The sequence below is a fragment of the Prinia subflava genome, chromosome 3, assembly GCF_021018805.1.
Source record: "Prinia subflava isolate CZ2003 ecotype Zambia chromosome 3, Cam_Psub_1.2, whole genome shotgun sequence".
In the NCBI taxonomy this organism is placed as follows: Eukaryota; Metazoa; Chordata; class Aves; order Passeriformes; family Cisticolidae; genus Prinia; species Prinia subflava.
This window is the reverse complement of record NC_086249.1, coordinates 50,986,877-51,001,375: the sequence shown is the minus strand read 5'-3', so window position 1 is coordinate 51,001,375 and position 14,499 is coordinate 50,986,877. Positions and strand designations below refer to the sequence as shown.

General features: G+C 34.4%; 1 protein-coding gene across 1 annotated transcript in view; it reads left to right on the top strand.

Annotated features, from left to right (window-relative positions):
- DIAPH3 (diaphanous related formin 3) overlaps nt 1–14,499 on the top strand; it is a 202,368-nt gene that overhangs the window by 119,611 nt on the left and 68,258 nt on the right. The window contains exons 24-25 of the mRNA XM_063392194.1: nt 3,527–3,690; nt 7,638–7,773. Of these exons, the coding sequence (XP_063248264.1) occupies nt 3,527–3,690; nt 7,638–7,773 (300 nt within the window). The remainder of the gene's footprint in view (nt 1–3,526; nt 3,691–7,637; nt 7,774–14,499) is intronic.

Sequence of the window (14,499 nt, the reverse complement as noted above, 5' to 3'; positions counted from 1 at the left end):
GCAATTATTTTCCCAAAATGTAGGAAATCCTTAACAGAGTTCTACAGCATTCACACCGCTAGCTCTCAGTAAAAAATCATTGGTTGAAATGGTTTGAAGTGACCTCAAAGTCTTTTTGCATCAATCTTCGAAAGGTTTGCCATGTTTTATGGAGACTGTTGTCATGTAGTATAGTGGTGGTCTCAGTTCCCTTTTGAAGATTCTGCTAAAATACAAGTGGTGAATCTTGGGGTCTTTTAAGGGAGTGTTTAATGTTATTCATTATCTTTTCTAGTGTTAACAGCTTTTACTTGGCTTGATATGCTGCACTATATTAATATTTTATATACCACAATGTATTAAAATCAGTATAAACTTTAGAGAAGCAATTCACTGTGAAAAGAGCTGCCAGAACATGCAAGACCAAACATAAAGCAGTTAGAAATGTTGCCACAGATCTTGTCTCAGCCATGCAACGCTGTCCTGTTACATTAATTAGCAGCATGATCTGTAATCCAGTGATTCCAAAAAGGCAATCCATTCCAAAAAGTGATTCCAAAAGTAAAGGCACTTCAGAAAAAGTTAAAAAATACAGAACTTCTTGATTTTGTTTGCTTCTCACCTTTGTTGCAGCTCAGCTGTACTTCTGTCTTCATTCATCCAAAACCAATGAATTGTGTAGTTGATAATGCGTATGTATCAACCTGTTCATAATAATTACAGTTGGGATTGCTGTACTCAGTAGTATTCCCTGTTGTTTCCAGTTTAGCTAGAGTTGGCTAACAAAAGCCATATTTAAGGAGAAAAGGAAGAGGAGTTATTAAAAATACCTAATTGAAGCACAGTCTCAGTAGAATGCCAAGAGCTTAGGGGTATCCCATAATGCACCAGATGGAAAATAAAAATCTCAGAATTCATCGTGTCTGTCATTGAAAAACTAGATAGCAAAACATCTTGCCAGAATACTGTATTTTGTCTTTAAAATTATGCATCAGATATTCAAGGGGAGTCAGTTTTCAACAGTGTAAAATTAAACAGCTTGTATGGACTCTATTAACATAGCTGTAATTTTAGCTGTGTCTTGAAGAATATCACAGAAATTTTCTCTTACATCCCTCACTCCCCAGGTTTTCTTTTCAGGATATTTTCTGTAATTTACAAGATGAAGTCTACATTTTACTGATAATTTCAACCCTTTTTTTTTATTTTCACTTCCTAGAAAACTGAAAATACTGGAATGTTTAATATCTGGCATTAATATAGAGAGACATCAAGACTAATTTATCTAATTTTCCTTTACCCTTCACTTTGTGGAAATAAGTACCCTCATAATTGCAAAAAACCTGTATTTTTTCATAAGATCTGTTAATAATCAAAGAATCACAAGTGATAAAAATTATTTTTTAAATTTTTAATTAAATAATTAGGATAAAATTAAGCCAGATGTAGGAATTAATTTTACTAGTTTCACTCTTTTTTTGTTGTTTTGGTTGTTTGTGTTTTTATGAACTGGTGACATTTCTTTTGATGGTCTTAGCTTGTGTTTTGTCATGCCTTGTTTCTTAAAATCCTTTTTTATATAGTCCTTGGGCAGCATTTATAGACAAACCTCTCATCAACTTTCTTTGCTTTCCTATCAACAGCTTTTTAAGAATCTCAAGTCTAAAGATCAGTTTCCTGTGCACTGTGCTCATCTTGGGAGCTGAGTAAAGGAGATTCAAATTGATGTAGAAGAAAAGAGGGCTGGCAGCATCAGTTCTCTTTGGGCTGTTGCCAGCCAGTCAGCACAGGCAGTCTGAAGCTGCTTACGAGCTGCATCTTGTGAAGTTAGTAAAAACATGAAAAGAAGCTTGTACTGGCGAAAGAGCCATGTTGAGAAAGTCTGAAAATAGGAGGTTGAGGGGTGATGGAAGGTGTATTCTTTTTAAATTTGTGAAATCTTGACTTTAGTTAGTCCTTTTTCACAAGACTGTCTTAGGGGAGGCTGTTGTGGACTTAGAGAATCAGCTAGTAGCCATTAGTGACTAAGCAGAATATTGTGAAAGTGCATTGTTTCTCCCTTCCTGCACATATCTGAGATCATTATTGTGTGAATTTCTGGCCTGGATTCTAAATCACAAAAAACCCCCCATGAACTTCGTACTTGTTATTTTTAAAGCAACCGTAACAAACCAGGACACTTTATGGTGCAACTGAAATGAAATTCAGCTTCTAAACAAAACTAACAAAAGGAGTGCATTGCAAGAAAACCTAAAGATTAAAAACAATCATCCAGCTGTAAAATGTTAATATGTACTGTCACTAGTGGAGTTCCCCAGGGCTCAGTTTTGGGCCAGTCCTTTCAACATCTTTATTGATGATCTGGACGATAGGATTGAGTTCACCCTCAGGTAAGTTTGTTAATGACAACAAATTGTGTGGGAGTGTTGATCTGCTGGAGGTCGAAAGGCTCTGTAGAGGGATCTGTGCAGCCTGGGACTGAGGCCAGTGGTGGATTCATAGAAAAAATGCCAGGTCCTGTGCTATTCTCTTGGTTTAGATTTTCATGCACTTGATAAAAAATTCTGAGCTTCATAAAGTTACCACAGTGTATATAATCTGTAGTACAAAGTGTACAAACACAGTAGATTCTCTTTTGGAGTAGTTGAGGTGGGCAATTGAGAGTAAAGATAAGATGGCTATTTCTTGTCTAATGTAGCATTTACTACAGCAGGAAAATAATGGAACATAAATATTTGTTTAACCGTTCCATTAGAGTACACCGTTCCTGAAGTTGCCCAACATAAGGAAATGGCTATGTAGAATATTCTGTCTTTGAGCTTCTTTGGCAAACTACATTATTGGAAGTCCTGAATAAACATAGAATTCTTTATTTTATATGCAGTATTTTGATGCTATTTATAAGTTGCTCATCTTTTATATAAGTAGTTTTATTGTTTGCATCTCTGATTTAATTAAATTGTATTGACATTGCAAATAGCCTTAGAAAAAGTATAAATACCTGATGCAACTTTCAGGAACAGAAATAAATGCATTGCTGTTACAATGAAGTTTTTTATCTTTCATGATTTTTTCTTTTAATATTGTTAATCAAGATTTCTATTTTTACTCTAATTTTAGTAGGAAGGATAGTATTTATTGATAAAGTATTCAGGTTCATTATTGGGTTTTGTGCCTAAATTCCACGGAAATTGTAATTTATATACCTAAGCATTTAGCTACAATAAGGAGATGGTGATACTAAATAAACTACATGGGTGCTTGAAGTTAATTAGTTACATTTCATTTAATTTCATAAGAAATTATGTAGTAATTGAATAATCTTTACATTTAAAGTGGTTGAGATATTTTGATGAAAGTCCATGAATTTATTCATAGGCCTAGTATACACAGTGAATACTAGGAAGTGGATACAACATGGAAGGAATCCTTTTGGTCCTTGTTTGAGGAAATGAAATTGTGTATGACATACAAATCAATGTTAAGTGAAAGCAGTGTGTTTGATTGGATTCACTGAGTATTCTTGCAGCCTTAACAGCAGTGTACAGCTTCCTAGTTCATGCCAAAGAAGATTTTCAGAAACTTGCACGGATGCATGAGAACATGGAAAAACTCTATCAGAACGTGATGAGATATTATGCCATTGACCTGAAGAAAGTTTCAGTGGAGGAGTTTTTAACAGACTTAAACAACTTCAGGATGATGTTCATGGTACGATATGTTTATTTTATGCCTAATGTTTCTTAGAAGTTTTATTTTGTAACCTTATCTATGTGTATGAATTTGGATAATAAGCTGATTTGTGTCACATCTGGCTTCTTATGATTACGTAGCTTAACTTACTGACTACACTCCTGCAGGAATATAGTATGAGCGTGAGTTTTGTGACAAAATCTGGAGGAGTGATCCAACTAATGCCTATAGATCTGTAGAAAGATTCACTTAGTCATTTTCCCACCTACTCCTCCTTGAAGCCTGATCATTACAACTTATTGCTACACACGTATTTAGGTTGCCTGCATGTTTCCCAGTCTTGTTTGGTTTTACTTGGTTGGCTGGGTTTTTTGATGATTTCAGACAGGTCTGAAGATATAGGTGGATAAAATTACTTCTTTCATAGGTGCTGAGAAACAGTTTGAAATTTGTACGACCATCAGTTTTGAGGAAAGGGCTTAAACTAGAACCCATATTTAGCAACCATTTGGAACGTGTAGTGATTACTAAACCTCTGCTGCTTCAGAGTTTAACTAAAACCCTAGATATTATCCAACTGCAATAATTTTGCTTGGCAAGTTACATATGCCAGATTTTTGAGAACAGGAGCATTGATTGTGTTTTCCTAACTTGATCAGTCCCTAATACGAAACTCAGTAGTCTGATTTCAGAATTAATAAATATCACAAAATAGTTGTATTGCTTTACTTGCTGATGTTTAAACCATAAGTCCCATGTAAATGTTGTGGAATTCTAAATGCTTATGTTCATGTTGATTGGAGGCTCTAAGGAAGTGGTTGTGCTTTGCATTAATTTTCCCATATTTCTTTTCTGTGTCTGTAAAATTAGCACTGATGCTAGCGTCTACTTCACAGCAGTGTCATAAAGATAGATTAATTAATGCTTCAAAACAGTAAGGTATTATTGATGAGCATGATAGAAGAAACCTTGAGGAAAATTAATAATTCTGTCTTGCAGAGCACAGTCTGAAGGCTATATGAAAAAGATGTGTAGATAAGGCATGAAACCCCCTATCATTCAATGACACTAACCAAAATCTTGAGTAGCTGCTAAGTTTTGAGACTTTTCAGAAAAGAGTTTTGAGATGCCTAGCATGAGACAAATGAGCCAATTTTCAGAATTGTTTAGTATTGGCCTTTATTACTGACAGAAACTGAAGGTTATTATTATCATAGAAAATTTAGTTCAGAAGACTTGTAAATTTAGTGCTGAAAAATCATTTGATTATTAAGAAGCCCAGACTAGAAGACCACTCATCGCCAGTAGGTATGGGAGAGTGAAGTTCAGTCAACTTGTTGTCATGCAAAATTGATGATTTACCTGAAGTATTTCCCTACTTATAACTATTTTTTTTCTTAACTAATGAAAATGTATTAAAGTTTTTTTAAATCTCTGTGTTTAAATCTGGAGCCCTAGACTTCAGTTTCATAGCTAACTGTGATCTGCACTTTGTGTTTCAGTGTTATTTGGTAGCTGGACAACTATTATTCACACTCTGTGAGCACCAAATCTAGAGTACAGTTACTTGGCCAGATCTAATAAAAGGGGTGAAGCATCTTGCCTTCAGAGCTTTAGCTTCCACAGCTAAATTCCTGGTACACTCACTGGAACATCATAGGTGTCAGATATCCCTGTTAACCTCCCTCTGTGCTTTCACAGCATCACGGGTACTGCTAACAAGCTCATTCCTTTCCTTGGAAGGATAGCTTTCATGATGAAGAAATTGTCTAATGGTTAGAATTTTCCTCCACTTGTAGGAAACAAGCTCTTGAGGTAACAGCTCCTCTGTCCAAGAGTAGGCTAATTGGGTTAATCATAGGGTATAGAAACCCCTTGCTCCTGTTGGAACTAGGTTACTCTGCAGCGGAGACATAACCTCAAGAACAGAAGAAGAGCAACCAAGTGAGAGTGTTCCCTGGACTCTAGTTTTCCATTATATGAAGCAAATACTTAAATAAAAATTAGAAACTACTCTGGAAATCACAAGAGAGAACACAAGAATGCCTTCAGTTTGGAAAATCTAGGTCTTGACATTCCACTTAGATTTTGTGCTGAAAACACATGGGACATGTAGGATAGAATTTGGCCTTAGGGCATATCTGTATGAGAGTTTGAGTGTCTAATCTTGTGTTTTAGTCAAGGGAGATGCATACTTAATTCATTTAGTGGAATTTGGAGAGCTGTCTACCTGATGTCTCAAAGGAGACATAACCACAGAAGTACCTAGTATTCTGGAGAAGTGTGTTAAATAGTACCCAAGACATCATCAGCCTGAAATTTTAAGCTTTGACATAGAATTTGTGGAAAATCACTTTCCTGTAAGAGAAAGGCAAGGTGTGATACTCCAAAGCATCCCATTTGTACTGCATATGAAGGTAGAAGTTAACATGTCAGGCCCACTTGTTCAATGTGATTGGAGAGAATAGATATCTACATTTGAATAACTGCAGTCTGAGGCTGAATCCTACTGATATTATTTTTCGGGAAAAAGTAGGTACAAAGTAGAAATTTCCTTGGTCACTCTATTAGGAAATTGTGTAATTTCTGCCAATATTGTACATGTCAAGTTCCAGGTCCCATTTGAATTTTATCCAGTAGTTTATCCAGTAGTTTATTCTACAGAATGCCCAGTCTGAGAATCAGCAAATTATTTGTCAAAATTAATTCAATCAAAAACCTTAGCATTTTGTAGGAAGCATCTACCCTCCTCCCCCTGTATCAAGAAATTTGACAGAGGTGACTTTGGAGGAGTCACTGTGAAAGTAGGGGTTTGCTTTGTATGAAAAATCAATTTCATTGTCATTTTTTCATGATGGAAAGCTTATTCTTCTTCAGTTATCCAAGACAAGAATTTCTTCACAAGCTTTATGCAGTCTTTTTCATTCCCTTTCTTTTGGTCACTCTCCATGACAGTGATGGTAGAAAGTGCCTGTGCAAGTATTGCTGTAATTTGCATTTATTTGTGCTATGTTATACTTGTCAGTCCATTATTTCTTTTTTCCTGAGTGCAGTCTGGATGTTTTTCTGCTAAAAACAAATGAGACATATATTATCCCTGCAAACTTGCAGCTTTTGCCATAGACCTTGCAAAAATTTTAGCAATTTTGTAAGAGGGGACACTGATACATTATGAAAGACAGGGTTCTATGTAATGTTTCTGAAAAAAATGACTTTCTGCAGTGAATAGGTGCACTTTACTTTTAATGCAAATGTAAGTTCTCAGAGTACTGAGAGTTTACATGTGTACATAGCTAACACTAAAATAATGGAAAGGTAATCCCAGAATACTTTTGTTAAAAATGTATTGAATCTAATAGAGTTCTTTTGCTTAATGTCTGAATATGCAGAATTTTTATTTCAAAACTCAGAAACTCATTGTTCTGTTTTAGTTTCAGTGGAAGTTTTGGAGTACATATTTATAATTCAAAATAAACAGAATTGTACGTATATTAACCACAATTTATAAACCCAGTGAATTAATGCAAATATTGATAAGATTAAGAAAAATGCAACACTGTTACCAGGCAGCCTTGTTTTGCTTGGTATAGTGGCAGTATGAGAAAGAAGTAAGTGTTGAAATTATTTTGGAACTACAAATGGTAACATACATTTTTGTAGAACAAGGTGTTTTAGACATTTTGAATTCTTCCTACATTAACATGTGTATTCTTAAAATGTACTTCTTGCTGAATTTATAATCCATATTTGGAGGCAATTAGTATGCTTTTAGTGTATTTATTCTGAGTTTGCTTACTCTTCTGAATAAAATGTACTAAATAAGAAATGTAAAATAGTTACTTGATTGGATAAATTAAGGTAGTTAGGGGATAGAGTTTTAAACCTTTTTTCTTTGTTTTTAAGGTTCAGCTTTGTTTTTGTTAAGACTTCCATTTTAATGGAACTCTCTATTACTTTTTTCATAGCAAGCAGTAAAAGAAAATATGAGAAGAAGGGAAGCAGAAGAAAAACAGAGACGTGCTAAAATAGCTAAGGAGAAGGCAGAAAAAGAAAAACTAGAGAGACAACAAAAGAAAAAACGCTTGTTAGAAATGAAAACAGGTAAGTGATGTAGAAAACACATTTTACCAAGCATTTTACTGGCAATAAAGCTTTTATTTTTTTCATTATCTGAACATGCTATGAGAAAAAAAACCAAAAAATAGATGAATGCTTTTTCACTGATTAAAGTTTTCAGCAAAGAGGTGTTTAAATTTTGGGCTTTTTTAATGAGTTTTCCTAATTGCCTGGGGTTTTGAGTTATAAAATAAGTCAAATTGCTGCTTTTTATTTTCCCATTGGAATATACTGAACCTTGTGTGACCAAGTGTAAGTTCAGTTATGCTCAGAACCCTTTACGTTACTTGAGAAAAAACATTTTCCAAATCACAAAGCCATTTTCTTTAACTAAGGTTACATAGTCATTTTGTTCTTTTATAAAACTAAGCCCTTCCTGAATTACTTTGTGTTTTTCTTTGAGTATGTCAATTGTTATTTTAACAGGTCCCAATTGAAACACCTCAAAAACCCTCTCAGCCATGCATTTAAAAAGTTACTGGTTCTATATTGTCTTTAGTACCAAAAGAGATGGCAGATGCTGTGAGTTTTCTGTTACTAAAAGAGGTGTCTGATGATTCTTTAAATGCTTGTATTTTATCCTACACTGAGCTTCTGTAGTCCTTCAGAATGATACATGACTTACTGTGTAAATTGCCATGAGCTCCCCTGTTTTTTTTTTCCTGAGTAGATCTTGTTAAACAGTTCCCTACCTAAACCCTGGTTGGCATCTTTGGCATAAATGATTATCTGTCTCTTCCAGTTTTCACTAATAGCCAAAGTAGGTGTGTTGAGTTTCGGACTTCAGACGAAAAGTCTTTGATTTACTTTTATAAGCCTCTCCATGTTTTGAGGTGTGAGTCTAAAGCTTTCTTGGGGAAAATCAGGCAGCTGCTCTCTGAACACAAAAATTCTTATTCTTTAGAAGTACAGTTCAAGAATCAGAAAACCACCAGTGACAATCTTTTCAAAGCTCATAGAAGATAGAGGAGGCTGTAGAAGACTAGGAAGGGGTAAAAGTGGTGTCTGTATTTATGCATGCTTGGAAATGTTTCAAATGAGATTTCTCTCAGACATGTTGCATGTATGACTGATAACATTTTGGATGGAAACTTGATAGTCTTTTAGTCAAAGTTAAAGCTGATCTCAAGTCCTGTTCTTCATGTCATGTTCAATCTTCCCAGAATACAGGTGCCAGTGTGGGAGAGTTACGTGTTATATACACATGTATGTAGGCCTCTGATAGTGAACCCTTCCACTTCAGCTGATGTGGCTGGGAACTAAGTACTTGTCCTGTACTTGTCTGAAGTAGCCCTGGGGTTTTGATAATCATGCAAGTGTACAGAAAGATGTTTCTTGTCCTGTGAGTCACCTAAGATTCAGTTTGGAATGACTGATCTAAACAGAAGATTGTAAAAGATGGTGCTATGATCACCTCAAGCTATAAATGTCTTGAGCCTGATACTGACTAAATGGGCCACTGAAGAGTTGTAAGGCTTCCTGTGCCTGTTTGCAATATATTTTTAAGTCTACTACAAAACTTGAATTTTGAGAGTGGGAAGGAAAACGCCCGTGGTAGATTTTTTTGTGAGGCAGGACAACAGCAAATATATGAAAAATGGGGTTGTTTGTTTGGGTTTTTAATCATAATTATTGTTCTTGTTATTTTGATCAGTCTTACCATAATTGTATTTATAGTATTTAATTGGAGGCTTAATGTAGTTCTGACTTTTTGGAGTTACATAGCAAGTCAAAAAAACATGTTTCTTTTTCCTTTTCCCCCTTCTTTTTCCTAGCTATAACTTGTTCATTGAAAGGCTGTCTTCTCATTCAGAATCTATAAATCAGTCATGTCTGATCTGCTAAAAAAATCATAACCAGGTCCTCTCTCTGTCAAAATACCGAAACACTCTTACCTGAAGTGTGACTGTGGAGTAACTGATTTTTGCTGCCTATTATTTCTGTATATGGTGACTAAATCAGAAGTTAAGATTCATGGGAACATTATTTCAAATACTGCTTGAATAAAACTCACTGTTGTCACCAACCCAGAAGTTACTTTTGGGATTTCAAAGAGGTTCATTCTTGGTATAAGAGAAAAGATGAGAGAATACATGCTAAATGGTCCTTCAATAGTTTTTTCCCTCGGTGGATAGATCATAGTGTACTCTACATTTCAACTAATTTTTTTTTTGAGTAACATAGCTTTTTAACCGAAAAAGATTTGAAGATTAGGAATGGCTGTTTATCCCTGTACTATGTGCTACTTCATGGTTTCTTAACTATTTCTCTTAAACTTATTTTAAAAACTCTTAAGAATCAGCAACAGCAATTAAAAAACTGAAACAACCAAAACAATCAAAAAATAATCCAATTCCACTTAACCCAGCTGACAGTCATTAGCAGCACTGGTTGTGCTATTATCTTACCCTTGGTGTGTTATTTGTCATTATCATTATAATTAGTTGTTAGTACCTATCAATCACTACCTCTACATTGTCTTAACATCTGTGTCCTAAACTTATGTCAATATAAAATCCAGTGGAGTTGATACTGTAGTGTTGCTGATGATGGCTACCAATGATATTCCTAGTTGATAGGATGACATACTGAAATTTGAGAGGTTTTCTGCGAGGGAAGCTAGAACAGAAATAGATTTTTTTCTACTTTACCATCTCTCTTTCCTTCCCCATGCACAGTTTTGTATCTTATTCTTTTATGAAATGGGTTCGTTTCTCGATAGTTCGAATCCTCCTGTCTGTCTCTAGGTTTGAGGATTTAAAATGCTTCAGTGTGTGTTAATTCCCCAGGCCACAGCAATGCCTTTGATTTTCTCTTTCTTAGCTGCTGCTCTTTTTCTTAAGGTAAAAGCGGTCTTTTCATAGTGCTTGAGATTGTGCTATTTTTCAGTGACCGTTAATTAGCTATTAGTGACTGTGATTCTGGAGCTTCTCTTTCAGTCTGTACTTCACACTTTTCAAGACCTGAGGTGCTATCCAGTGTTAAAACAGGATTTGTATCATCATGCTAAGCTTGTGTTGTTAACCACTGGTCTCATTTACAACACAGACATTTAACCTATCCCAGATTCTGCTTTGTTCTTGAAGTCATTTTCTTTGGATTTCTTCATCTTTCATCTGCTTCTGGAAGCTATTTGAAGAGCAGGGTTTTCTTGCCTATCGCCTGCCTCTGGCTGCACGAGGTAGAGGAAACTTTGCATAAAAGTAACCTACATAATCCTGCAAAAGTTTTTAGTTACTTGGGGATATTTGCTGACTTTTTTACGTTATCAAAAACTTAATATAGAATCATGGAATAATAGAATGCTAAGGGGTTGGAATGGACAATAAACCCCCAACCCCCCTGACATGTGCAGGGACACTTAATCATAAAGTAATATGTAATGAAATATAAATTTTATTAAAATATACCCAGTATGTGACTTGAGTCAGTAAGTTGAATATAGCATGTTAGGACTGTACTTATACCAGTTTTGAATGAATTACAAAAAAAGAATCAAGACTACAAAGATCATAATAAGCTAAAAAGAAAATTAATCTGGATTAAAAGTAAGTCCTGAGTTTTAGTTTAGACTAATTTCTTCAGGATGAAAACAATAATTTCATTAGTTGTAACTGACATTTATGGCAAGGTAGTTCTGGAATATATCGACCTTCTCACAAACTATAATAATCTGTCTTAGCCTATGTTGTGCCTTTGATACACAAGTGACAACTGAGTCATCAACTGAGATCACAGGTGTGCTCTGTTATCCATACTCCTATATCAGGTTTCTTTTGTCATACTGTTGCACCAAATTCAGTGTTGATGTAATTTTCTAAAATTAGATAAATATGTGTACTTTGTGATAAGTCTTCATAAGTTTTAAATTTAATTTTTTTTATATCTCGGATATAAATATATCAATAGTTTATAGTTTGTGAAGTGTGTAGTGTTTTATGAATATGCAATACAGCATGTTTGAGAAAAAACCTGAACATTTTAGGTAGGCTTTACATTATAAATTTTAACCTCTTTTAATAAGACTGTAGATTTCTGTTATTATATGGAATAATTTCATTTGCCCTCTTGCAAATTGTTTTTGATATTTGGATCTGCAGCCAATGTCAGATTTACAAACCTTTAAACTGCAGTTTACTATGAGTCTCTACTTTACATCTTAGCATCACCTACATGTCTTAGTGGTCAAAGCTCAAATAGTTAACTGTGAGTCTTCAGTTTATGTAGTAAAATTATCAGCTTCATACTTTCCTTTCAGCTCCATCCTAACTTGAAAAGTAAGTGGAATTCAGTAAATATTTTAAATAAGTGGTGAATGATACTTAGCATTTTGAAATTTATGTTAATGAAATTTGTCCTCTAAATATGCTTTGGACTACAAAATTTTATTCATCATGAGATGCTTTACTTGCTCTTGTGAAGCCAGATCAAACTATCCTTCCAAAGGTAAATAGCCAGTGAAAGGGGATTTTTATGTAAATGCCACTTGTCTGCATACTGTTAACATTCAGTTACATACTTTCTCATGCTGTTCAGATGCTTAGTAGAAGCACACCAATCAATTATTTTGATCTTATCAGAATGTAAAGAATTCTGTAGCTGAGATAATAGCACTAAATTTATAGTAATATAATTGAGAACTCCATCATTGTGGCATCTGCATTGTGTCTTACTTTGAATAATATTTAAGTAACAAGCTACTTTTATCAGTGGTTATTTACAAGGATTGCCCTTTTCTTGCATGAAAGTAATGAAGTAATGCCAAAATGGAACATCTGATTTCCAATATAGCATATTAGTTTGTTTTCAGTTGTGTTATTTAGTTTCATTTTTATCATAATGATCTGGTTTTAAATAAGCTTTAGTTCACTTAAACAGTTACGACCTTATTTGCAGTCAATTTTGCAGCATTTATTTTTGTAGAGGTTTTATATTGTTTATCTCGTTTTGGAAAACAAAAAACAAACAACACATTCCTGTCTCAAACTTGCTAACAGCATTTCAGGTTTTGGTTCTTCAAATGTTAACTGCTTTATTATTGTCTGCCAAGTTGAGCAATATGAATATTTTCTTTAGTTCTGTAGTGTTCTGCAAGATCAAAGGATACCATGGATCCCAGTACTGATAGTTAAAAAAATGAAAGTAGTAAATGTGATTAGGTAAAAAAAGTTCAGATTCCAACAGATAAAATGCTTTCCTTTGAAATAAATTAAAGAATCCCCAAAGATATTTATATTATTAGATACCCTCAAAGACCCTACTTTACCTGCTTAAGCTCAAGTTTGTAAGGGCTCCATTTTATTAATTTAATATTCTTACTTTTAATAATTCTTACTCACTGGAGTAAGAGTCAATACTTCTCGAGAGTATTCGATTCCTCTGAAAGGAGCGAAGGACTGCAAAAGCCACTGAAATGACATCATTAGTTTCTGACATGTTGGTAATTTGGTTTTTTAAAATGTTTGCTAGGCTAATATCCTGAAAAAATACAGATTTTTGGACAATAGTGTGTATATTGTTAGCTTTTTGGAATTAAAGAATATGTTTCATTTAAATAAATTTACTGTAAAGGGGGACAAAAGATCTGACAATGATATATATGATGTCCTAAGGATATATTATTAATATCCAACAAGCATTTTGTGTAAGTTATTTTCTTCAGGTAGTTTCACTTTTTGGAATTTCAGGTGCTCCACTCAAGTCGATTCCTCCCTATTGCCGATAACTTTTTCCTCTTGTTCCCTGATTGCCTCCACTTATCCTCAAATTGGACTCTCTTCACCAAGAGGATTCCTGAGGTCACTTTTTGTTATTTGAATTCATTCTTAAGAATCACTTTTATTAGGAGGCCAGTGGGAAATTACTCTTTTCCATAACTGTGAGGAGTATAACCTCTTCCTTCTATGTTAAATGACAATGGTGGAAAGAACTCTGAGACCTTTTAGAGTTGCTTACTCATGTTAATATTTACTGGACAGTTGGTAGTAAGCTCATGACAATTTTGGAGAGTAGATCTAATTTTAGCATAATGTCTGTAAAAAAAAAAAAAAAGAAGTCATACATATGAGAAGGGAGATTTGACAGACATTAACCACAACTCCACCAGAAAGGAGATATCACTTGACACTTCCCTGAGTGAGGAGATTATTTTTCAGCTACAGTTATATTGTTTGGACAGTAAAGTATAAATCTGGGTAAATTACCAAGAAAATTCAGAAGTTTCCTCAAGAGTAATTGGCATATTTGTGCTTGAAAAAGGCTCCAGAGAATGATAAAATACAGGTATGTTTAGTCAAAAAAATCTAAAAGAGTCAGTGTGATACATCTGATGTAAAACATCTACAGAAGCCACAGCAAAAGATGAGATACAGCAAAACCTTAGCTGTTCACAGACTTTGATATTTTTAGTACAAAAACATAGAACTGATCTGAATGTATATTAATTTAATCAACAACTAATAGTTACAGGTCATGCTCTAACAAAAAGTCAAAGGTGCTAAGTCTTCTGGAACATGGAGGTTCATGCACTTATTTGCAGCCCATGGGCTCAGAATACAGCAACTGCTGTTAGTTTCTGCACTGTAGTAGCTCCAAAAGAGCAAGTTGTTTAGAAGAAACAATATTTTCCTTCTGGAAATTTTACTTAGAAGTGGAATCTTTGGAGATAGCAGTTGAAAAGTGTTTGTGAAACTGAGGTTTACACAAAGCCCA